The sequence below is a fragment of the Schistocerca serialis genome, chromosome 3, assembly GCF_023864345.2.
Source record: "Schistocerca serialis cubense isolate TAMUIC-IGC-003099 chromosome 3, iqSchSeri2.2, whole genome shotgun sequence".
In the NCBI taxonomy this organism is placed as follows: domain Eukaryota; kingdom Metazoa; phylum Arthropoda; class Insecta; order Orthoptera; family Acrididae; genus Schistocerca; species Schistocerca serialis.
The window spans coordinates 304,245,493-304,270,111 of NC_064640.1; the positions used below are offsets into that span (position 1 = coordinate 304,245,493).

A 24,619-nucleotide genomic window follows, 5' to 3' on the forward strand; every position below is an offset into this window, starting at 1 on the left:
GACCAAGTTGAGACTGTATGGAGGATGATCGCTGGCAGTGAACCCAAGACGTCGGTTTATTGCAGATATAGCAGTGCTCGTTTGAGATTGTCATTGTCATTCTGAAGGAGAGAGTGCTTCATTTGCGAACGAACTCTACCACGCTGTTTCTCACGTGCCGACATAGTTACGTTGCACGCCACCATATTACACGCTATAATTCAGAGCCCTCGAGCGGCAAAGATGTGCAAATATGTAGACGTGAAGAACAAAGATGTAGAATGTTAATAAAGTTCGTTTTATATAAAAAGCTTTACTGGTTTTCACGTAAAAATTTGGAGGTATTATTTTTCAGCCTGTCCTCGTCTTTATAGCAGTCATCGAGATGGCTATATCTAAAATTATTTGGAAAGAAAAGTGAATTAGAATAAACTAACTTGTGATCTGCATACGTGTAGAAAATACAGTCTTAAAAAGTAAGGAAGATTAGTGTTTAAGTCCCGTCGACATCGAGGTCATTAGAGATGGAGCACGCGCGTAAATTGTATTCAAGGATGGAGAAGGAAATCGGCCGTACTCTTTGACAGGAACCATTTCGGCATTTGCCTGGAGCGAGTTACAGAAATCACGGAAAACGTAAATCTGAATGGCCGGACGAGGACCTGAACTGTCGTCCCGAATGCGAGTCCAGTGTGCTAATCACTGCGTTACTTCGTTCGGTGATACAGTCTTGTGAAATGAGGTGAAGTTTTTGGAACGCCTTGTACAACAACAACGAATATCGCATAATCGCAGAGATATTGGGATAATCTGTGAGGGCGTGCACTTACCTTTCGGGAATTTTCCGAAGCGGAAGGGCGGCGGTGGCGGTGCATGCTGTGGGTCGGCAGGCGTCTCTGTGGGCGGCTCCTCGCCGTCCTTGTACGGCTTGGCGTTGTCCAGCGTCTTCAGGCCGACGCACAGGTCCGCCACAGCTTCCAGAATGGTTGCGCCGTTCTGGGCTTCCTCTGACTGGGCAGACTCCTCTAGCTTCGCAGCAGCCGCCGTCTCGAGCTTGCGTGGTAACGGTTTCGGTGGGCACACAGCAACGGGTACCGGTGTAGCAGCGGCATCTGCAGCACACTTCGCCTCATCCTCGACAGTCGCAGTCTGGTTTTCGTACAGACTTCCTTCGAGTGCTCCGGTAGATTCCCTCGGGGCACCAGCCGCCTCCAGTTCGTGTTGGGGCTTCATGTCCCACGACCCGTCATCGGAAATCTCGATCAGAGGCTCCGAAGCACTCGGAGTAGGAGTCTCCGTGACAACCGGCTGCACGTTCTCGTTGGCACTAACTCCCGCATTTTCACTTCCCCCGCCACTCTCGCCTTCTGGTGAGATCGATTTAGGTGTCGAATTTGTATCAGAAATTTTCACTTCTCCCACGCTCACATCGGAAATTATCACTTCCGTCACCTTATCACCAGTATTCCTCACTTCGCTCATACTCACATCAGGTTGCTTCACTTCTTCCACGCTAGTGTGAGAATTTTTCACTTCTGCCTTCGTCTCGAGAGAATCATTCACTTGCGCACTATTCATTTCGGAACTCTCCACTTGCACCATAACTGTTTCGGAACTGCTCACGTCTGTTGTACTGATCTCTGGAATTTGCACTTCTGCCTTGCTGGCTTCCGAACCTCTGACTTCTGCTACCTCGGTGTCAGAGTTCTTCGCTTCTGCGACGTTCTCGTGTGAGTTCTTCTCTCCTGTCGTATTCGCAATGGAACTTACTTGCTCGCCTTCTTCGAAGGTAATTAAGGCGGTGGTTGCCTCTCCGTTCTGAGCCTGGCACTTGTCTGTATCAGCCTCGCCAGTGGGGGTATCACCACTTTTAGGGGGCGACAGGGCCTCTTCTGTCACTTTAGCGTCCTTGTTCAACATGCTTACAGTCTGTCGTATTCACTTATACTCTCCCAGCGAAAAGGTCCGGCGCTTCTCAGGTTTATCTGCAACAGGAATTAATTTTGAATGATTAGAGTCAGTGTATACAAAATAGTATCTTTACAGGGCATAAAAATGTAATATCATCAGAAAGAAAGTACACTGTGTTGTTGAATGCGAGGTACATGTCATTCACATACACTTGCTTCAATCGTGTTGATGTCCTAAGGAAAACCCCTTAATAATAAGCTATAGTAATACTTCGAAATTACAATGTCATGTTATGAAATGTGCTATCCTATGACAAGTTGTGGATTTTTTTATTTAACTCAGAATTGTATATTTTTCTCTCTTTATTCTGTGAGTAGCTGTCTTATCTGTTCGGCATTTATCACATTCTACACAGGGCAGTATCTCTTTTGCAACATCTTTAGCCGTTGTTTCACCTGCCCCTGCCAGTTATTTCTTCTCAATTACACATTCTACACAGGGCAGTATCTCTTTTGCAACATCTTTAGCCGTTGTTTCACCTGCCCCTGCCGGTTATTTCTTCTCAGTTACCAAACTGTTAGTTCTGTATGTAAGCTGCTCTCTCTCTCTCTCTCTCTCTCTCTCTCTCTCTCTCTCTTTCTTACCTCTTACACACACACACACACACACACACACACACACACACACACACACACACACACACTTTCCTATCCTAATCACCACCTGTCAAAATTCAAACTGTACGCCTGAATGATCGAAGTAATAATAATAATAATAATAATGTAGCAAAAATAATACATCAACAGCTTGCCTTACAACATAAACTTATAAAACAACATGTTCCCACATGCACCACAAAATGTACTGGAGAACGATGAATACAAATTATACTGGAACAGAACCATTATAACAGATAAAACAACACCACATAACAAACCTGACATCATACTCACCAATAAAAAGAAGAAATTAACACAACTAATCGAAATATCCACACCCAATACAACAAATATACAAAAGAAAACAGGAGAAAAAATTGAAAAATACATCCAACTGGCTGAGGAAGTCAAGGACATGTGGCATCAGGATAAAGTTGACATTATACCAATTATACTATCAACTACAGGAGTCATACCACACAATATCCACCAGTACATCAATGCAATACAGCTACATCCAAACTTATATATACAACTACAGAAATCTGTAATTATTGACACTTGTTCAATTACCCGAAAGTTCCTAAATGCAATGTAACATATATCGTACAGTTAAAAGTAAGTCACGCTTGATCAAGGTCCGCGTCACCTTCCATTTTTAACCAGACATAACGTCTGAGACAAGAAAGAAATAATGGTAACAAGATGTGACTGGCGTACGATGCCCATTGTTGTAAATTTCAAAGACACCTGTTTCTACTGAAATATCACGAGCGCAGTTTCGTTATCATAATTGATATGAACATTCATAACAATATAGGGGAGAGTTCTGTACGTGGAAGATAGCGTACCTACGAGCACAAGTTGTTTTCTTGACCGATGTTTTAGTCGTCTGGTGGGTGATTTTAGAATCACATGAAGGAATGCTCACTAGACACCTCATCCGCTTTTTTTTAAAAAAAAAAAAAGTTCAAATGTTTGTGAAATCTTATGGGACTTAACTGCTAAGGTCATCAGTCCCTAAGCTTACACACTACTTAACCTAAATTATCCTAAGGACAAACACACACACCCGTGCCCGAGGGAGGACTCGAACCTCCGCCGGGACCAGCCGCACAGTCCATGACTGCAGCGCCTTAGACCGCTCGGCTAATCCCGCTCCTCCGCTTTTTCTAAGTTGTTGTGAGACATAACGTTGTGTTTCGTGCAGTGTTTGTAAATTCACTGCTGGGGGGGGGGGGGAAGGCGGGGGGGGGGAATTAGTACACCCTTTTAGAGGCTTTCAATTCACTCGAGATTATTGTTGCAATAGTGCGTATGGAGTATATGAAATGATTATATTTACAGATCAATAGCACAGGCGCTTCTGAGGTACCAGATATCGACACATATTAGTACGTGGTATAGCCTCCACGGGCATAATGCAGGACTGTGGCATACAGTCGATTGCACAGATGGCGAATACTATCTTGGGATACGTTTCACCACGCCTGCTCGACCTGTTCATTGAGTTCTGTAAGAGTTGTTGGTTGAGGAGTTCACGAGTCACTTCTCGTCCCATCATATCCCACACGTGCCCGATTTGGAGATAAGTCCGGAGATCGTGCTGGCCAGGCAAGTTGCTGCACGTCTTACTGAGCATGTTGAGTTTCATGGGCAGTGTGTGGACGAGCTTCATCATGCTGGAACAACGGATCATATTTCTTTTGCAAGAACGGCAGAACAACGGATTTAACAACATTCTCCACGTACCGAGCGCTGGTTACCGCCCTCTCCAGACACACCGAAGGTGAACGAGAGTTGTAGTTCATCGCACTCCAGACCATTAGGCGTGGGATCACACGCCAAAGGTGATCGAGAGTTGTAGTTCATCGCACTCCAGACCATAAGGCGTGGGATTGGACCAGTGTGTCTTGGACGAATGCACTCTACGACACAGTGCTCTTCATGTTTACGTCGTACACGCGAACGACCATCACTTGTGGCAGGCAGAATATGCTTTCATCGTTGAAGACCACGGCGCTTGAGGCGTAGCGCCGTATACCGACCCTGCCTTGGAGGCGGTTAAGAGGGAGATGTGTCTCAGAGCTGGATAGTGACAGATGGTGACGCGAGACTGGACGTGCACGTAGTTTATGTAGCAGCCGATAGAGGACAGTATTGGATAGGAGGCTGTGATTTAGTTTCGATTGTGCCCACTAGAGTCCACTAAAGTAGTAGAATGTTTTTCATAAACTGTTCTAGTATTTTAATAAAGTGTTATTATGTCTTTTTGTGTATGTAAAATGTTATAAATGTGTTTTAGCAGTATGAATTATGCGTGAGTGTGGTTTAAGGTTAATATGAAGATAATTGTTTAACGAGTTATGTAGTGGGATTTAGTGTGGGAACATTTCGAAGAAATATGGATGTGGACAAAGGGAATTTTTGTAGAATAGATTTGTAAAGTAAGTTTATGGTAAAGGGAAAGTTAATTCAGGTATAAATAACAATAGTAACTAACTTTATGCATAAACAAAACTTCAGCATATTAGATAATTACAGCGGTAAAAAGTGCAGTCGCTATGTTTACTATTTCGCGATTGGTTATTGATGAAAAGCGTGCACTGACGCGGGAGAATGTTGTTTTGCTATTGGCTGTTGAGTAAACTGACCAATGGTAAAGCAATATTCTTCGCGCGCCTTTCTTTGCTGGTAGAGAAGACTTAGGCTGTGTTCACACTGCCGGCCGGGCCGAGCCGAGCCTGGCCGGGCCGCCGCCCGCTTCGATATCAAACACATGGTTTTGAATTGCGGTGTTCACACTGGCGGCCGGGCCGCGCCGACACGGCGTGAGCCTCCCGGAGCCGAGCCGACGACATTCCGAGTGTTTAATATTGCCGGCGCGAGCCGACCGCAGGCGCGAGCCTGTGGAGCAGCACTACAGCTTCTGCAGTACACGCATCACACGTCTCCCTTCTGCTTTCTTCACAAGTGTGACTGCACACGTCTTTTATTTTAAAATGTTACCTCACATTTCACAATCAGTGAGGAAAAATTACGTTTATTATGATGATACATGCGAAATTACTTTTATTTCATTTATTTAATCTACCGTATTTACATGCATTTACAACAATAGCTTGCCAGCGATCGCGGCATTGCCGCCACTGAATAGTTCGCAGTTACTTGTAAACGGAGACAGATATGAGTGTCACTGAGGGACGGAAATGTGTCCCTACCAGATGATATTGCATTGTAAAGTCATGCTGTGGCAGTTCCTTATCAGTGGAAATAGAACCACTGAGTCAAAGGGCATTATCTCAAAACTCTTCGCCTATCAATCTGTCTATCTTACAAGGTAATGAAAAGAATTCTGTGAGGTCATCAGTGGCTCCACATGATGAACCATCACCACTGCCAAGCGCTGCATCATGAAGAAAAAAGAAGAAACAAGTAGGAAAATTCTGAAGGAGTATTTCTGCGATTCTTCGTTGAAGGCACAGCAAGACATTACCCAAAATGACGAAGCTAATTACTTCCTAATGATTCTCAGGAGTCCCATAAACTCTCTTCCCCTCAGAGGTTAGCGTTTGTGAAATTTAAAATACAAAAGCATGACTACAATTAACTGGAGGTAGCGAATGCTGTACAAAGTTCAACTGCAAACCAAAAATTTTGTACTAACGAATCTTACCTTATCGTTATACACAATTTTTCTTCTGCTGTTATACTTCTGCGAAAATTTGTGTTCTGTTTAGAAATTTTGTCTTGAATGTTCTGCAGCACATACTGAAATGTATTATGATTCATTCTGTAATTAGAATAAAATTTTTCAGGATAGTTTTTAAGTTATTCATATAAAGAAAAAAACTCTCCTAAATGTCTGTCGCTATTTATGGGATGAATCCATAACCTCCTAGTTCTTCTGTACTTCAAAACTCGATGAGTTACAGCAGATTCAAAACAATACGAATAAAAGAGTGAAGACATTGTTCTACACGACAGCACAGACTAGCTAAAGGCGAGCAGCTGTTGGCTGCAGCTGCGTTTTCTACTGACTTGCTTGTCAGCTGTCGAAGGGTGGGGATTTTTTAAAATTTATTTATTTGGCCTCCGGCAGCTGACAACCATTTAGCCAAAGAGTGGGGATTACCTTGACAGTGCAGCGCAGCCCGCCAAGGAAGAAAAAAAAAAACAATGAAGAACAATGAAACGCACATCTGTGTCGATGTACAGTAGTTTCATTAACTCTCCATTATTTTTTCTGTTAAAGCAGACAACGAGACTACAGAATTGCGCTTCAGTTTCTGCAGTAAACGTATCACAAATCTCCAGTTTCTTTTTGTGATTAGTTTTACACCACTGATCACTAGTAATTAATTTTTTTCTGTCCTGCATAATATGACTACATTAAACCAAGCTGTAACCTCTCGAACTCCGTGGCTTGCGGAAGCGGCACTGACGCCACTGAATATCTCGCATTACTTGTGACCAGAGACAGATATCAGTGTCATTATCATTTCAAAAACTTTTTGGTACTTTTAGCTACATTTCATTCGCAACAATGTATGGTCTAAAACGGATCTAACAGTAAGCTACCCGCTACATAACTTTTTCACTACAGGATTTGTAAATCAAGTGCACAACGTTGACAAATAGCATCATTTCACAATGACTGTTAAGAAATATGAAAAGATAAATGATTCAATACAAAGCTAAGATGTTACACTAGCACGTGTACAAAAATAAGATTTTTTAGCCGCATACTTTCTTCAAAATCGGTTGGGAAGCGTTACGAAACTAAGAAATCACGCGAAACGAAAAGTAGACTTTTTCTTTTTTCACGACGTAAGTAACGCTTTTAAGGAAAAAATGAGTTCATAAAACGATGTGGCGCAGTCTTATATACCGCTAAGAATTTTTAGAACATGAAAATCGGAGAAGTGGATTTTCCCCCATTTCGCCGACCCGGCTCGGCGCGGCGCGCAGTGTGAACGCACTACACGTCGGCCTGAGCTGGATAGGCACGAGCCGAGCCAGTACGCGTCAGCCCGGCCCGGCCCGGCCGGCAGTGTGAACGCAGCCTTAGAGTATTCTAGAGAGGAGTCGGAGCCTAGCCATGAAACAGTTCGGACGTGTGTAGTAGTAGCTCCGATGGAAATGAAAAGTTGCCGGATCTAGCAGTGTTTCGTACATCAAAAGTGTTGTGAAGTGACGGCATAATTATTCCGATGGGCGTGTAGAAATTTCGGAATTTTTAAGTGAATTTTGTGACGAGAAAAGACATAAATTCGGCGTGGCGTATTGAGCAGGTCGGTGGCTAAAAACTGTGACTGCATTAGTTACCGACAGACTTAATATTTGTCGAGCGTTCTCAATGAAAAACAATCCGTATTTTTGTAGCTATTTCGTTTTGGGGAAATGCAACACCATAAACTTGCTAACGTGAGTGAAAGGGATTGTGAGTGACTGTGTTAAGACTAGCACGGGCTTGGCAGTGATACTTGTTCACCTAAGTTTCAGAATATATTAATAAAGGACAACATTTCCAACCTTTCATTTCGTGTGAAAACTTTCTCCCAAAACGTAGATTAGTGACTTTAATTGCAGACTGGTTCACGTCGAAGTACAGTAGGTTTCGCTCGGCTTCCCTACTGATGATCTGCTGAGACAATGTTCACAGGTAGGTGCAGCTTCATCGTAAAGGGACGGAAGGAACCGCGCCGCCGCACGCTCCATTTCATCTTTCAAGTGATCCTCTGACGGCACCAGCCGAGCCGTGCACGTCGATGCTGTGGCGTCAGTGGAAGACGGGCTGGAGATGTGCGTGACCGCAGTCCCACTGCTAATAACCGGTTCGCAACAGTTTGTGTTGACTCGTCTGGGCTCACAACCCCTCTTGTCTGTGATGTGGTAGCTGTACGAACTGCCACTGCCGTCCTTAAAATACGACTGTCCTGGTCGGTGTCTGTGCTGCCTGGACGTCCAGAACCTCGCCTACGGATGTGAGAATGTTTACATGATCTCTGATACCAGCGTCGTTGCACAGCTGACGCAGCACGTCCTACTTGTGTGGCAATATTCCGAAAGGACCACCCCGCCACGCTGAATGCCGCAATTTGACCCCTTTCAGATTCGCTCAAGGGCAGTAGGAGGGACGAGTGCGTCACTGTGGCATGATTGCCTGTTTGCTTCACACGTTTGCACCACTCTGAGCCTTCTGGCTGTGAACATTCCCTATTAAAGGGTAGACATAGATGGCGCCCTCGTAGCTATATCAGTATGTCTACTATCCCCCAGGTGGCATATTCCGTTATCGGATCAAAATCGACCTCGCCTTTCCAGGTGCACTAACTTTTTGCAGGCTGCATATTTTTAAAACTAGTTACATAACGTGTGGTCAGCTAAGCCATACTTTATTGGTCGTGCACCATCTTGTACCTTGGACTGGAGTAAGGACTTCTACCATGGAAAAGTTGAAATTTGAAAATTAATTGAGTTTCTTTAATGTCTTAACAATTTTCCCTGTTTTGAAAATGGCGGTTTGTGTTATCTGTCAATATATTCTTTTTCAAAATGTTTTTAGCCTGTAACTGGTTTTTGAAAAGACTTCCTCTTCATTTGAATTCGCTTACTGATTATTAGTGTTTAGCAGAGTAATATGTAACGCAAAGACTATTAACTACATTATTAACAACATTTTCTCTACTGCAACAATTTTAAATATGACTAGAGTATTTGTTCCTAGGTAAATTACCATGTTGTACCTTGGAACAGTCTTTCACATTTGGAAAACCTTACTTCTCTGGAGTGAGTTTTGTAATTCCAGAAATAGACTGCAGCACACATAAAATGAATTATATCATTTCAGAATAGAATAACAAAATATATTTAATTTCTATTAGAGGTCTGACTAGAGGTGAAGTCTGAAAAGTGTTCCAAGGGACAACAGTTTCCACTACACATAAAAATTTACTGAGACTATTAAAATAACCTGTTCTTACAAGGCACCCGAATGCACACAAATTTCTAAACTAATTATATTACCCAATTCAAGTACGGTGTGTATGAGAAGTGACACTGGTGCCTCCAAACTTACTTGTGACAAACGCCAAATGTAGAGTAGCCATCGCAGGCAATAAAAAGTTACCCATCACGTCGTATAGCTAAAGAGACATAACGTAATTGTAGTGTTGGCAGAAGTGCCAACACCGTGTTACTAGAGGAGGCCGAAATGCTCGCGTTTTAGCTCACGCAGTCTGGCGTGAAGAGGGAAGCACAATACTGACGTGATGTCTGGAACATGACAAGGAATTAGAATTCAGAAAGCGGACGTAGCTAGTTTGATACTTAACTTTAATCCATTAATGATGAACGTCGCTCTTGACGGTACATGAGTCACAATATTATCTGTTCAGAAGATATGACTTATAGTAACTAAATATGGCGCCTTGCTAGGTCGTAGCAAATGACGTAGCTGAAGGCTTTGCTAAACTGTCGTCTCGGCAAATGAGAGCGTATGTAGACAGTGAACCATCGCTAGCAAAGTCGGCTGTACAACTGGGGCGAGTGTTAGGGAGTCTCCCTAGACTAAACCTGCCGTGTGGCGGCGCTCGGTCTGCAATCACTGATAGTGGCGACACGCGGGTCCGACGTATACTAACGGACCGCGGCCGATTTAAAGGATACCACCTAGCAAGTGTGGTGTCTGGCGGTGACACCACAGTAATATCACGTTCATAAGGAAAATCTACGTGAAATATTCCATCATTCGGGATGTTATTAACTCTTGAACAGATATTTTGCCTGACAGCCTTTCAGCCGTTCTCAATGTGAGTCGCTTGTCAGACTTAAAAAGCACTTTACAATGTAGAGCAAACGCGCATGCGTCAAAGATAACACTGTTGGTAACAAGAACGTCAGTCATATACAAAACTTTACGTCTCTTAGAGTAAAAGAAAACAAGCCCAGAGTCAGCGAATCCAAAGTACTCACCAAGTATTTGGTTGATTGTTATAATGGAATCCAAAGCAGTGAAGACCTACAACAATATTTCCTTTGTCGCTTGGAAAACGCCAGTCCAACGAAAAGTAGAGCAAGAGAATAGAGATGTAAACTCTACAGCCTTTCCCGTAAGTGGGGAAGATTTCTTCAAAAATAAATCGGATGTGCTCTACCTTCCACCGGTCAAGATAGCCGCTCTTCTGTGATATATGAAGGATAATCTGCTTTTACTAAAGGCGGGGAAATACAAAATTCCTTGTGATTGTGGTTAACGGTACATAGGACAAACAATACGCACTGTAAAAGAACATTGCATTGAACACCAGCTATACACTTGCCTACTTGGAAATTGGTGTTAAGTTCCTATGGGACCAAACTGCTCAGGTCATCGGTCCCTAGGCTTACACACTACTTAATCTAACTTAAACGGACATACGCCAAGGACAACACACACACCCACGCCGAGGGAAGACTCGAACTTCCGACGGGGGAAGACGCGCGGACCGTGGCAACATACCCAAGACAGCGCGGCTACCTCGCGCGGCTACTCGTCTACTACAGCCCAATAAATCTGCAGTGGCTTGAACGTCCGCCCCGGTAGCTGAGTGGTCGCTGGCACGGAAGCTCAGCGTGTTCGGTTGGAGGGTTAGCTACCCTCTGTAATAAAAAAAAAAAACTGAGTGAACGGATCAACGAAGAACCTGAACGGGTGTCATCGGACGTCCGTCCCGAACAAATTCAACGAACAATATAGAACAAAACGAGATAAAAAAAAAAGTGGTCATCGTGACGGATTGCCGTCCTTCGGGCACGGGTTCGATTCCCGGCTGGGTCGGGGATTTTCTCCGCTGTCTTCATCATCATTTCTCCGCTGTCTTCATCATCATTTCATCCCCATCCGGCGCACAGGTCGCCCAATGTGGCGTCGAATGTAATAAGACCTGCACCAAGGCGGCCGGAACTACCCCGCAAGGGGCCTCCCGGCCAATGACGTCAAACGCTCATTTCCATTTTTTCCAGTGGCTTGAACATTGCATTTCCGTTAGCCATTCCATGGATTACGGGGAACTTGAGATACTGTCCACGGCCTCATCCTACTGGGATTCTGCGGTCAAGCAAGTTGTAGCAATACAATTATCAGACAATCTCCCCAACCGAGACGAGGGCTTCCATCTCGACAATTCATGAAAACCCTTCCTTTCACGTCTGCAGCCTCAACGGAAATAGTCTGACATTCTAACATATGCCATCCATAATAATAAACCAGATACTTAGTAAGCACTGTCACTCTGCACTTGTTTTACTCTTAGAGGCATAAAGTTTTATCTGTGACTGACGCTTTTGTTAGCAACAGTGTTATCTTCGAGTCATACACGCTTACTCTAGAGTAAAAAGTGCTTTACAATTTTGCAAGCGTCTCACCTTCAGAATGGCCGAAAGGTTGCCAGTTGAAATATCGGTGCATGACCTAATAATGATGCACTCTCGAAAAATGCTGGAATATTCGCTCCGCCAGGAAAACTTCGAGAAACACTACATGAAACACTTCAAAGATCCTCACCAAAAATCATACGTGTGTTTCAGATGATGTCTTCTATGTACACGAGAGTTACAGACTCGCAATATTTTTATCAAACCACGCATTGCCATAATGGGTAAGAATATCTAGTAAATGTGTGATACAAAGGAAATTAGTGTAATATTTATAGTAACAGTGGTAAAATGTTATTCGTTGAGGAATAAAGAACATTGTGTTTTGTATAGTATGCACCCAATTTACAAAAACAGTTTTGCGTGTCCCTAGTAAATATTCAAATACTCAATTTCTCGCGTTAATCGATGGTACCGGCTATGTACAAGAAACAAATACGCTTGTTTGTTGAAGCTCCACTTACAACTAGTGTTATAATGCACTGATGTTTCTGTCTCTGATGATCTTGACGCTGATAGCACTGATGGTCGTCCGAGCCAGCAGCAAGACTCGAAGCAAAGTTGAGTTACATGAATAACGTCAGATAACCGTCTTTGTACTTTCACCGAAACAACTAAAAGTTAATAATATCGTTATCAGAACAATTAGAGAAAAGTATATGAACGACATCAAATGGTAAGTGCACTTACTGAGTGAAGTGTTTATTTCACCACTAACGGAATGCGTCTCTGAGTACTACGCGGTGAATGCGACCACAACTTCAGCTAATGCTATCTTAAATAATTAAATGTTTCGTATCATATCTTGCTAAATATTATCAAGCACTAGGAATTCTCTTTGATAAAAGAGCGGAAACACAGGTAATTGCAGGCGGACCGCACTCTACATATCTGGCAGCACTGTTAGGTTAGATCATTTGTATCTTTCAAAAGAAAATGTGCAAATTACATTCCCAGAATTCGTGGTATGAGAACGATAGTAAACTATGTAATGACAATCTATTGGACTCATGCTAAACCAATCTGTTTAATGAACAAGTAAAAACCTGTCCAGTCAAGTTCTGAAAACTAACTTTATCTGCGATGAAGATGAGATATCGAACATCGTATTGATGATTTCTGATCGAAGTTTAATTACACAGTGCAGCACTATAGCCCGTTGCCATAGACGGCCAGGAGTTACGGTATAAATCTCCAATATCTTGCAGACCTGTCATTAGATCAATGAAGGGCAAAAACTTACAGAAAGGAAGGAAAGTTATTAGAGAAGGAACACAGGCTTGGATTGAAAAACAAAGGGGTTGGAAATTGATTGTGATTTCTGTAATGTAAATGGCATCTGCCAGAAGCCAAAAATAGTTTAATCTGGTCATGGAGAGCCTTAATTTGGATGAGCGGATGTAGATATGAACGCCAATCGTCCAAAATGATAGGTCATTCTCTTAATCACAGCCCCGCCTCTTACTCTGCTTGGTGTAGCAACTTCATGTGGCTTTTAATATGAACAAGTTTATCGCGTCCGAGAAGGAAAATAAAGAACTGCAACAAGTCACTGTCACTCATTTACCTAATCAATCATAACGCAGCAGATGGGAGGCACATACCTGAAGAAATATTAACCCATTCTGATCGTGTAACGACCCACGGCTCCTTAGTATTTGGAAGACCGGAATCCATGAAATGAGTGTCTCTCTGTATCACGTCTCGCAGATGCTCAACTGTCTTAAATCTGTACTATGCTCATCCAATCAAAGCTGGACATTTCTTGATACAAGAAGAGGCGTGTGATATTATACTCTCAACAGAAATTCAAACTGTGCAAGGATTCGAAGGCAGGAAGATTAAGATTTTACTCACCGTCGACGATGGGGTCATTAGAGACGGACTACAAGCTCATTTCGGGGTAGCATATGGAAGTAAATCGGTCGTGTTCCTTCAGGGGATCCATCTCCGTATTTGTCTTAAGCGATCTAGGGACTCGCGAAAAACCTAAATCTGGATGGCTGGACGAGGAACTGAGCCACCGTCTGCCCGAACATGAGTCCTGTGTCTTAGCACTGCACCAACTCGCCCGATCAGATGTCGGAGTTAATTATTACGATCTCTAAATGGTTCCACCAGAACATCACCGTTTGTCATACACTTCAATACAATCAAAATACAGATCTCGATCATATTCACGTTTCATACCTGATTTAATCAGTATAAGAGCTACCAGTTTTTCTGCTTGTATAAATACCGCATCTCTTTGCAGACAGCCGCCCAATGAAAGAGAGCCAGCCGGAGTGGCCGAGCGGTTCTAGGCGCTACAGTCTGGAACCGCGCGACCGCGACGGTCGCAGGTTCGAATCCTGCCTCTGGCATGGATGTGTGTGGTGTCCTTAGGTTAGTTAGGTTTAAGTAGTTCTAAGTTCTAGGGGCCTAATGACCTCAGCAGTTAAGTCTCATAGTGCTCAGAGCCATTTGAACCAATGAAAGATAATGTCAAATATTTGTTCTTTCCTGCCATCTGTGTTTCATTGTACTTTAAAGTTTAGTAGTTTGGGATGTTACTAAGTTAAAATATTTTTTAAGTTTGAATTTTAGAATGATTAAAGAGTTTTCATCGTTCAGATTCGGTTTCAAGGAACTGTGTATACATATTGTAGTATATTCATTTGGCACCTGACTGAAACAATCCTCGTCTTCGCTTCTTCCCTACATCTACATCTATACTCAACAAGGCGCATTACCGTGTGCGGAGGAGGGTAGTTTATGTACCACTGTCTCTCCCATTTTCCTGTTCCAGTCGTGACTGGTTCACGGGAAAAACGACTGCTGGTAAGCCTCCGTGCGAGCTCAGATCTCTCTAGTATTTCCTTCAAAGTTATGAAAAAATGTACGTAAGAGGAAGTGATATATTGATTGACTCTTCTAGGAATGCACGCTCTGTAAAATTTAAAAGTGGATCATACCATGATGCAGAACGCCTCCCTTGTAACGGCTGCCACTGTAGTTGACTGGGCATCTCTGTGACGCTCTCGTGCTTACTAAATGAACCTGTTACGAAACGTGCTGCTCTTCATTGGATCTTCTCTACTTCGTCTATCAATCCTATATTCGAAAGTAAAGTTCTATGTACTGACTTGGCAGAAAATCCTTAGAAATTTCGGTCTTATGTCAAAGTGGTAGGTGGATCAAAACAAAATGTCCAGACACTCTGTGACCGAAATGGTACTGAAACAGAGGATTACAGACTAAAGGCCGAAATACTAAATGTGTTTTTCCAAAACTGCTTCACAGAGGAAGACTGCACTGCAGTTCCTTCTCTAGATTGTCGCACAGATGACAAAATGGTAGATATCGAAATAGATGACAGAGGGATAGAGAAACAATTAAAATCGCTCAAAAGAGGAAAGGCCGCTGGACCTGATGGGATACCAGTTCGATTTTACACAGAGTACGCGAAGGAACTTGCCCGCCTTCTTGCAGCGGTGTACCGTAGGTCTCTAGAAGAGCGTAGCGTTCCAAAGGATTGGAAAAGGGCACAGATCATCCCCGTTTTCAAGAAGGGACGTCGAACAGATGTGCAGAACTATAGACCTATATCTCTAACGTCGATCAGTTGTAGAATTTTGGAACACGTATTATGTTCGAGTATAATGACTTTTCTGGAGACTAGAAATCTACTTTGCAGGAATCAGCATGGGTTTCGAAAAAGACGATCGTGTGAAACCCAGCTCGCGCTATTCGTCCACGAGACTCAGAGGGCCATAGACACGGGTTCCCAGGTAGATGCCGTGTTTCTTGACTTCCGCAAGGCGTTTGATACAGTTCCCCACAGTCGTTTAATGAACAAAGTAAGAGCATATGGACTATCAGACCAATTGTGTGATTGGATTGAAGAGTTCCTAGATAACAGAACGAAGCATGTCATTCTCAATGGAGAGAAATCTTCCGAAGTAAGAGTGATTTCAGGTGTGCCGCAGGGGAGTGTCGTAGGACCGTTGCTATTCACAATATACATAAATGACCTTGTGGATAACATCGGAAGTTCACTGAGGCTTTTTGCGGATGATGCTGTAGTATATCGAGAGGTTGTAACAATGGAAAATTATACTGAAATGCAGGAGGATCTGCAACGAATTGACGCATGGTGCAGGGAATGGCAATTGAATCTCAATGTAGACAAGTGTAATGTGCTGCGAATACATAGAAAGAAAGATCCTTTATCATTTAGCTACAATATAGCAGGTCAGCAACTGGAAACAGTTAATTCCATAAATTATCTGGGAATAGGCATTCGGAGTGATTTAATGGAGTGATCATATAAAGATGATCGTCGGTAAAGCAGATGCCAGACTGAGATTCATTGGAAGAATCCTAAGGAAATGCAATCCGAAAACAAAGGAAGTAGGTTACAGTACACTTGTTCACCCACTGCTTGAATATTGCTCACCAGTGTGGGATCCGTACCAGATAGTGTTGATAGAAGAGATAGAAAAGATCCAACGGAGAGCAGCACGCTTCGTTGCAGGATCATCGAGAAAGCGTTACTGAGATGGTAGATAAACTCCAGTGGAAGACTCTGCAGGAGAACCGCTCAGTAGCTCGGTACGGGCTTTTGTTGAAGTTTCGAGAGCATACCTTCACCGAGGAGTCAAGCAGTATATTGCTCCCTCCTACGTATATCTCACGAAGAGACCATGAGGATAAAATCAGAGAGATTAGAGCGCACACAGAGGCATACCGACAATCTTTCTTTCCACGAACAATACGAGACTGGAATAGAAGGGAGAACCGATGGAGGTACTCAAAGTACCCTCCGCTACACACCGTCAGGTGGCTTGCGGAGAATGGATGTAGATGTAGATGTAGAGTAGATGGTGGAGATCTCATACTGACGAGCAAATTCAAGTACTGATAGAACGAGGGTTTTCTAAGTTACCACCTTAGAGGGTGGTCCTTATTTCCTTGACGATGCTTGCAAGGAATCTCAGTCTGGCATCTGCTTTACCCGCGATTCGTTTCATGTTGTCATTCCACTTTAAGTCTCTCGTTACGCACACCCCTAGATATTTTAATGATGTGATACTTCCAGAGAATGTTCTGCAGTAATGGGTCTTCCTGCCTATTTATGCGTCATTCTTTACTTCTTTTAGGTCTAGGATCAATTGCTAATCTCTGCACCAAGCGTCTATTTTCTACTGGTCTTCCTGCATTTCGTTGCAATTCTGTAGCACTGCGACTTCTCTGTACACAACAGTATCATCCATGGAAAGTCTCACGGAAATTCCGACGTTACCCACTATGTCGTTCATACATGTTGTGACTATTACTGGTTCAATAACACTCCCTTGGGGTACGATAGAACTAATTTTTACATTTGATGATTTCTCTCGATTTAGAACGACATGCTATCATCTGTTTGTTAGAAACTCTTCAATCCAGCACACGGTTGGTCTGATATTCCATACGCTCGCATTTTCATCGCTAGGTGGGAGTTGGAGCTGTATCGAACGTCTTCCGGAAGTCAAGGAACACGGCGTCTACCTGGGCGCCCGTATCTACTGCTTTCTGGGTCTCGTGGACGAACAGAGCGACTTGAGGCTCAAATGATCGTTGGTTTAGGTACCTATGTTGATTCCTACACAGAAGATTTCGCTCTCCATAAGTGTCATAACATGTAAGCATGAAACATGTTCCAAAATTCTGAAACAGATGACGTAAGAGATACAGGCCTGCGGTTTTGTTAGTCTGTTCTACGCCTCTTCATGAAAACGGGAATGACCTGTGCTTTTTCCCAGTTATTAGGAACGCTTCGCTGCTCCAGTGACCTACGGTACACTGGTGCTAGGACAGGAGCAAGTTCTTTTGCATACCCTACTTAGAATCGTATCGGTATCTCTCAGTTCAGATGGTCTTTCTTCTTTACGGCAATTTCAGTCGCTTCTCTGTGTCATTGTCGCTCACTCCGATGTCTGTCATTCTGACGTTAGTTTAAAGGAAGAACTACAGTGCGATCTTCCTCAGTGAAAAACGTTTAGTATTCCACATCAGATGAATTCGAAATTGCGAATAATGACTACCATCAGCTGTGGAATAGAATGACGACAACGAAAAGTTGTGCCGGACCAGGCCTTAAACCCGGATTTCCTGCTTATCGCGAGCGGCCGCCTTACCATTTGGTTATCCGTGTACGACTCACGGCCAGCCCCACATTTCCATTTGTCGCCAACCATATGTCGACGATCTGTACTCGCGCATCCATTATGTGCATTCCCGTACAGATCAGACGTTGTGTTTTAGTATTTCTGTCTTCTCTTTGTCATTTCGATGCCATTATGGACACAGAGTGTCAGGACAAATGGCCTCGATCCGTTTACTGATTTAACATCTGACCAAAACTTCTTAGGATTTTCTGTAAGATCGCCATATGGAGTTTTACTTTCAAATTCACTGAACGCTTCACGCATGGCTGTCCTTACGCCAATTTTGACTTCGTTCAGTTTTTTCCAGTGAAGCTCTCTTTTCTGTCGTAGTAGCTTTCTAACACGGCTGTCGCACCATGGTGGATATTTCCCATCCCTCACAACTTTTACCTAAGTTGTGGATTCCACTACTCGGCGTAATTGCTCCGTCGGCTAAGGAACTGGCAATTGGCAGCCACGTATCGACTGTCAACACTACCGTATTAACGAACAGCGAGACAACTACCTTTTGACCTACAGGATGAATTTCAAATGTCACATACTGAGCTGTCAGAGACGTTCCAAGATGCGACGATCTGGCCATTGGACTGGAAACACACAACGATAACAGTGTCCGTATTACCTCCAACTGTCTCTTTGCTTCTTCCTCAGCACTTCTAGAAAAGATATGGTGCCGGAATAACAATTCAAAGAAACTATGGTCAGTCAATCATACCAAAATGACACACTTCAGCTTTCAAGGAAAAAATGTGGTTTATTCTCACGTCAAGTCCATATCTTCAGCCAGCAATTCCTTCACCAAATTTGTAGCTCTCGTATTTAACAATAGACTGTCATCGATTAACACCCACTTAGATTAAATCACAGTACATACTACACTGAAAGCAGCAACTCTCTACCAGCAATAGCTATAGACAGCTGTTGCCGTTAAAATCACTCGTGTCTGCGCTAAATAATTTTACTCATCTGCAAACCTCTGCATCATTGTCCCCCTAGATCTATATTCTTCTTTCCACTATAAATCACGATCGACATCCCAGTTAAGAGGTTCAGAACAGCTCTAGAAATTCGTTGAACATTTATGCCTTTTAGCTAATCAACGCCGTGATTTAGAAAGATTGACTTGTTAGCAGCATAGCGCACTGTCACTGGCTCAGACCGCTCGACAGCTAATAATAACCGTCTGCTTGATGTTGCCACATAACAGAAACTAATGGTGACCTAATTTAGAAAATAATGACCAGCAAAATACCCATAATGGCACAGGAGACTCTTCTGAACACTGCAAAGTACTCACGATTCAGTGAAAACTCCCCGAAGTTCTACACTGATGTGTACCAAAGCAAGAGGTACACAAAAATACCGCGAGAGGCTGCCAGGAGATTGGTTGTGCCTATGTCATGGCAGCCTCTCGCGGTATTTTTGTGTACCTCTTGCTTTGGTACACATCAGTGTAGAACTTCGGGGAGGTGACATAGGCACAACCAATCTCCTGGCAGTTCTCAGCTCCATGCAGCAGCCTCCAGATGGCGCTCACAAATCAGGACCTCTTCCTACTTCTGCGCCACTTTCTCAACTTGTTGTACACTACGGGGCATTAAAATTGCTACACCACGAATATAACATGCTACAGACGTGAAATTTAACCGACAGGAAGAAGATGCTGTGATATGCGAATGATTAGCTTTTCAGAGCATTCACACAAGGTTGGTGCCGGTGGCGACACCTACAACGTGCTGACATGAGGAAAGTTTCCAACCGATTTCTCATACACAAACAGCAGTTGACCGGCGTTGCCTGGTGAAACGTTGTTATGATGCCTCGTGTAAGGAGGTGCGTACCATCACGTTTCCGACCTTGATAAAGGTCGGATTGTAGCCTATCGCGATTGCGGTTTATAGTATCGCGACATTGCTGCTCGCGTTGGTCGAGATCGAATGACTGTTAGCAGAATATGGAATCGGTGGGTTCAGGAGGGTAATACGGAACGCCGTGCTGAATCCCAACGGCCTCGTATCGCTAGCAGTCGAGATGACAGGCATCTTATCCGCATGGCTCTAACGGATCGTGCAGCCACGTCTCGATCTCTGAGTCAACAGATGGGGACGTTTGCAAGACAACATCCATCTGCACGAACAGTTCGACTACGTTTGCACCAGCATGGACTATCAGATCGGAGACCATGGCTGCGGTTAACCTTTAAGCTGCATCACAGACAGGAGCCCCTGCGATGGTGTACTCAACGACGAACCTGGGTGCACGAATGGCAAAACGTCATTTTTTCGGATGAATCCAGGTTCTGTTTACAGCATCATGATGGTCGCATCTGTGTTTGGCGACATCGTGGTGAACACAAATTGGAAGCGTGTATTCGTCATCGCCATACTGGCGTATCACCCGGCGTGATGGTATGGGGTTCCATTGGTTACACGTCTCGGTCACCTCTTGTTCGCATTGACGTCACTTTGAACAGTGGACGTTACATTTCAGATGTGTCACGACCCATGGCTCTACCCTTCATTCGATCCCTGCGAAACCCTACAATTCAGCAGGATACTGCACGACCGCATGTTGCAGGTCCTTTACGGGCCTTTCTAGATACAGAAAACGCTCGACTGCTGCCCTGGCCAGGACAGTCTCCAGGTCTCTCACCAATTGAAAACGTCTGGTCAATGGTGGCCAAGCAACTGGCTCGTCACAATACGCCAGTCACTACTCTTGGTGAACTGTGGTATCGTGTTGAAGCTGCATGGGCAGCTGCACCTGTACACGCCATCCAAGCTCTGTTCGACTCAATCCCCAGGCGTATCAAGACCGTTATTACGGCCAGAGGTGGTTGTTCTGGGTACTGATTTCTCAGGATCTATGCACCAAAACTGCGTGAAAATGTAATCACATGTCAGTTCTAGTATAATATATTTGTCCAGTGAATGCCTGTTTATGATCTTTGTTTCTTCTTGGTGTACCAATTTTAATGGCCAGTAGTGTACGTTCGCCGATAGTACTGACAGCCTGCGTAGGGATTTTCGTCAACCCCGGATTACGCCACTTCCACCTTGTACTGGCAGACACAGAAGTCCTTCAGCTGACAGGCACCAAATCATGACATGTTGCAGACACTCAGACAATTCTGCACCATCAGTTAAACAGTTCAGTTCAGTTTCTGGGCCCTGCTAACTATATTACTCTGAAGACTACCTTCTGCCTTAGCAGTCGTTATTTATAGAGTAATTGGGTTATTAAGAGTGTCTGAAAACGTTACTACCAGTGATCACAGACTTTCAAGAGAGTAATACTTACTTTAGATTTCATTGTATTAGGTTCAGGACATCATGTGCCATGAGTCAAATTGTCCCAAAGGTAAGTACCATTTTGTAACATACACTTAATAAATGTTATTTGTTAATTCTTAAGATGTTGCCATATCTTCGTTATAGTGCCGCTCTATCAAGCAAGTGCTTATTTCCAAACGCCAAAATCACCCAGCATTGAGGAACGATAGCAGGAAACCGTTTTCTACTACTTTGGATGTTTAGGCTGAATCAACAGTGGCATTTAATTACTACATTCAAAACAGACACAATGCTCTGAATTAAGGCAAATCCACTCCATTAGCCATGGTCTACAGTCAAAGTGTGTATCCAAGCTCCTACACCGTTTGTAATGTCTGAAAATCCTGTTGATTCTTGCGCTCGTTTCAGTGGCACCGACAGTCTCTCCTACTGCAATTAAATCACGTGAAATCATTCTCCGGATTGAAATTAGGAGCGAATAATTATACCTCCGACTTCCCATACTCACAGTATTGGAAATGATATGTTAAGAACCGCTCACCGATTAAAAATCTACCTGTTAAGTTACAGAGCGACACGAAGTTGGATGAATATATTATACTAGTTAATTATTGGGAGGGCAAATGAACGGCAGTTGACTGACTGATTAACTAAGGGGGTTATGGTACTAAACGGTGAAGTCATCAGTCCCGAGATTCCAGAGTTACTCGTGGAAGAGAGAGGGTCAACTAAAAGTGGACGGATCCAATCAGAGGAGTCAAATTATAAAACGAGGAAGTTAAAACACACACAGTAGAAGGCATAAGAGGGTAGACCAAACCTAAAAACTGGAAAAACAGAGGGGAAAAATAGCAATATTTACAAAGGGGAGTGGTCATGAGTCGCAGATCGAGAAAACGTGAAGAGAGGCCCCAACCACAACCACCCTGCCCCTGCTCCAGAAGTAAAGCAAAACCTTGTATCTGAAAACCAAAACAACTTTCATGGAAACTGAGAGCCAGTTCAGCCATCCATGAATCGTCTGCTAACATTAAAATCAAGGAATCTGGAAAATTATACTTAATACGAAGGGCCAAAAGAAAGGGACATTCAACCAATATATGGGATACCGTCAGTCTGGCTCCACAACCGCGTTGTCAGTGTGGTTTGTTACGCAAGAGGAAACAATAGGTGAGCCTGGTATGACCAATGTATAAACGGCATAAGACTGTGGACTCCTTCCGAGAGGAGCAGAAGGGGGAGCACCAAATCGCAATAATCTCTTTGATTGTGCGGAATTTATTATTGAGAGCAGTAGTGCATCAAATGTCATTCCACTTTTGGGCCAGGAGGTGGAGAGCATTAAGCTTCCGCACGCATGTAGTCTTCAGGTGGCGAATATGGAGCGGCCACATCACCTTTTGTTGCGCTACAACATCTAGGAGCTGGTCGCCTAAATAAAGTTCTAGATCGGAATGTACTGTGGGTCGACGACAAAAATGCATAACCTACGTTGTGGAGGGAGAAAACTGGAAGCCCATTGATGGCTATGAGGAGGAGTATGACACTTAACCCCAGAACCCTGTAGGATACCGTTCTCCTGAATCCGAGGGCTGCTGAGTGAAGTGGCCACATGAACCCAGAAAATCCAGTGGGGTGAAAACTCGCAGATAAAAATCGGAAGGGGGCTGCGAAAGCCCTAGTCATGGAGGGTATCTAAAATGTGATGGCGCCAAGCCGTGTCGTATGCCTTATGTAGGTCAAGGAAGACGACGACAAGGTGCCGGCTGTTAGTAAAAGCCTGTCGGATTGCTGTTTCCAATCTGAGTAAATGGTCTGTTGGAGATCGTCCTTCCACAAAGCCACACAGATACAGGGACAAAAGGACCCGAGACTCCAGTACCCAGCATAATTGGAAGCTAACTATCCTCTCAATCAGTTTACAAAGCACATTCGTCGAGAGACGTTCGGTTCTTCCTGTCTCGCCATTGTAAGGGGAAGGTACCCATGAGCTAAATGCGGTTGAAGACCCTAAGTAGATGTTGCCTCTGGGTAATGTCCAAATGCTGGATAATTTGGTTGTCGATGGAATCTGGGCCTGGGGCCGTGTCATGTCAAGAGATAAGAGACTGCAAAAATTCCCATTCAGTGGGGGCTTCATTAAACGGTTCAGCTTGGTGGGGGTTGAAACAAGGGGGATCTGTTCAACTTTGCGTTTCTGCCAGAGAAAGGTAGCAGGATAGGAAGAGGACGCCAATGCTGTCACAAATTGCGTCGCGAAGTGTTCTGCAAGGACCAATGGATCAGTACACAGAACACGTATGAGGGTAAGACCCTGGACAGTTGACCGTCGCTGGCGGCCCAGAAGGCTACGGAGCTTGGACCAAACCTGCGATGAAGAGGCATATATCCCCTGGGAGGAGACATAGCGCTACCAACATTTATTTTCACTCCGCTTAATAAGGTAGCGAGCCTTAGCACGGAGGCGCTTAAAAGGGAGGAGGTTGGTCTATGAAGGGTGTAGTTTAAATAGCTGTAGCGTCCATCGGCTGGCCTGGACAGCGACTGTTAAGACTCTGGTCCACCACGGTATCGCTCGACGACGAGAGGGATCTGTCGATAGGGGAATAGCAGTGCCAGTAGCATGAAGAATAGTGGCAGAGACGCCCTGCACAAACGCATCAATGCAGTTCGAGAGAAAGATGTCGAAGTGCACAGCAGACGTATGTAAAGGCCAATTGGTCCGGCGGAATGCCCAACGTGGGGGCCTGCCTGCCTGGCGGCGACAGAAGTGGTCACCGTCACAAATATCATCATGGCGTGACCAATGTAGGGAAGCCACAAGAGCAGGGGAGGAGATCGTGAGATCGATAGCAGTAAAGGTGCCATGAGCAGCACTGAAATGAGTATGGGAACTGTCATTGAAGAGACACAAATAAAAGTTTGGCATAAGTTGGTCAATTAGAAGACCCCTACTCGTCGAAGTGGCTCACCGCCCGCAAGGATGGTGTGCATTGAAGTCCCTTAGAAGGAGATACGGCGGCGGGAGTTGCTGTATTAAGGTAGACAGTTAAACAAAGGGAAGTGACGTACCTGGAGGATAGTAGACATTGCAAACGGTGATTGCTGGAGTCGTTTTCACTCCAACCACTATTGCTTTCAGGTTGGTACGAAGGGGAACCCAGTCACT

At 44.0% G+C, this 24,619-nt stretch overlaps 1 protein-coding gene across 16 annotated transcripts in view; it reads right to left on the reverse strand.

The window, feature by feature from the left end:
* The window catches only part of LOC126470094 (uncharacterized), a 1,674,514-nt gene that overhangs the window by 1,583,225 nt on the left and 66,670 nt on the right, over positions 1-24,619 (reverse strand). For all 16 annotated transcript variants that reach the window (XR_007586124.1, XR_007586123.1, XM_050097649.1 and 13 more), the window contains exon 2: positions 810-1,964. Coding sequence is in view for 14 of the 16 variants with exons in the window: in XM_050097649.1 (XP_049953606.1) it covers positions 810-1,899 (1,090 nt within the window). In the remaining 2 variants the exon portion in view is untranslated. The remainder of the gene's footprint in view (positions 1-809; positions 1,965-24,619) is intronic.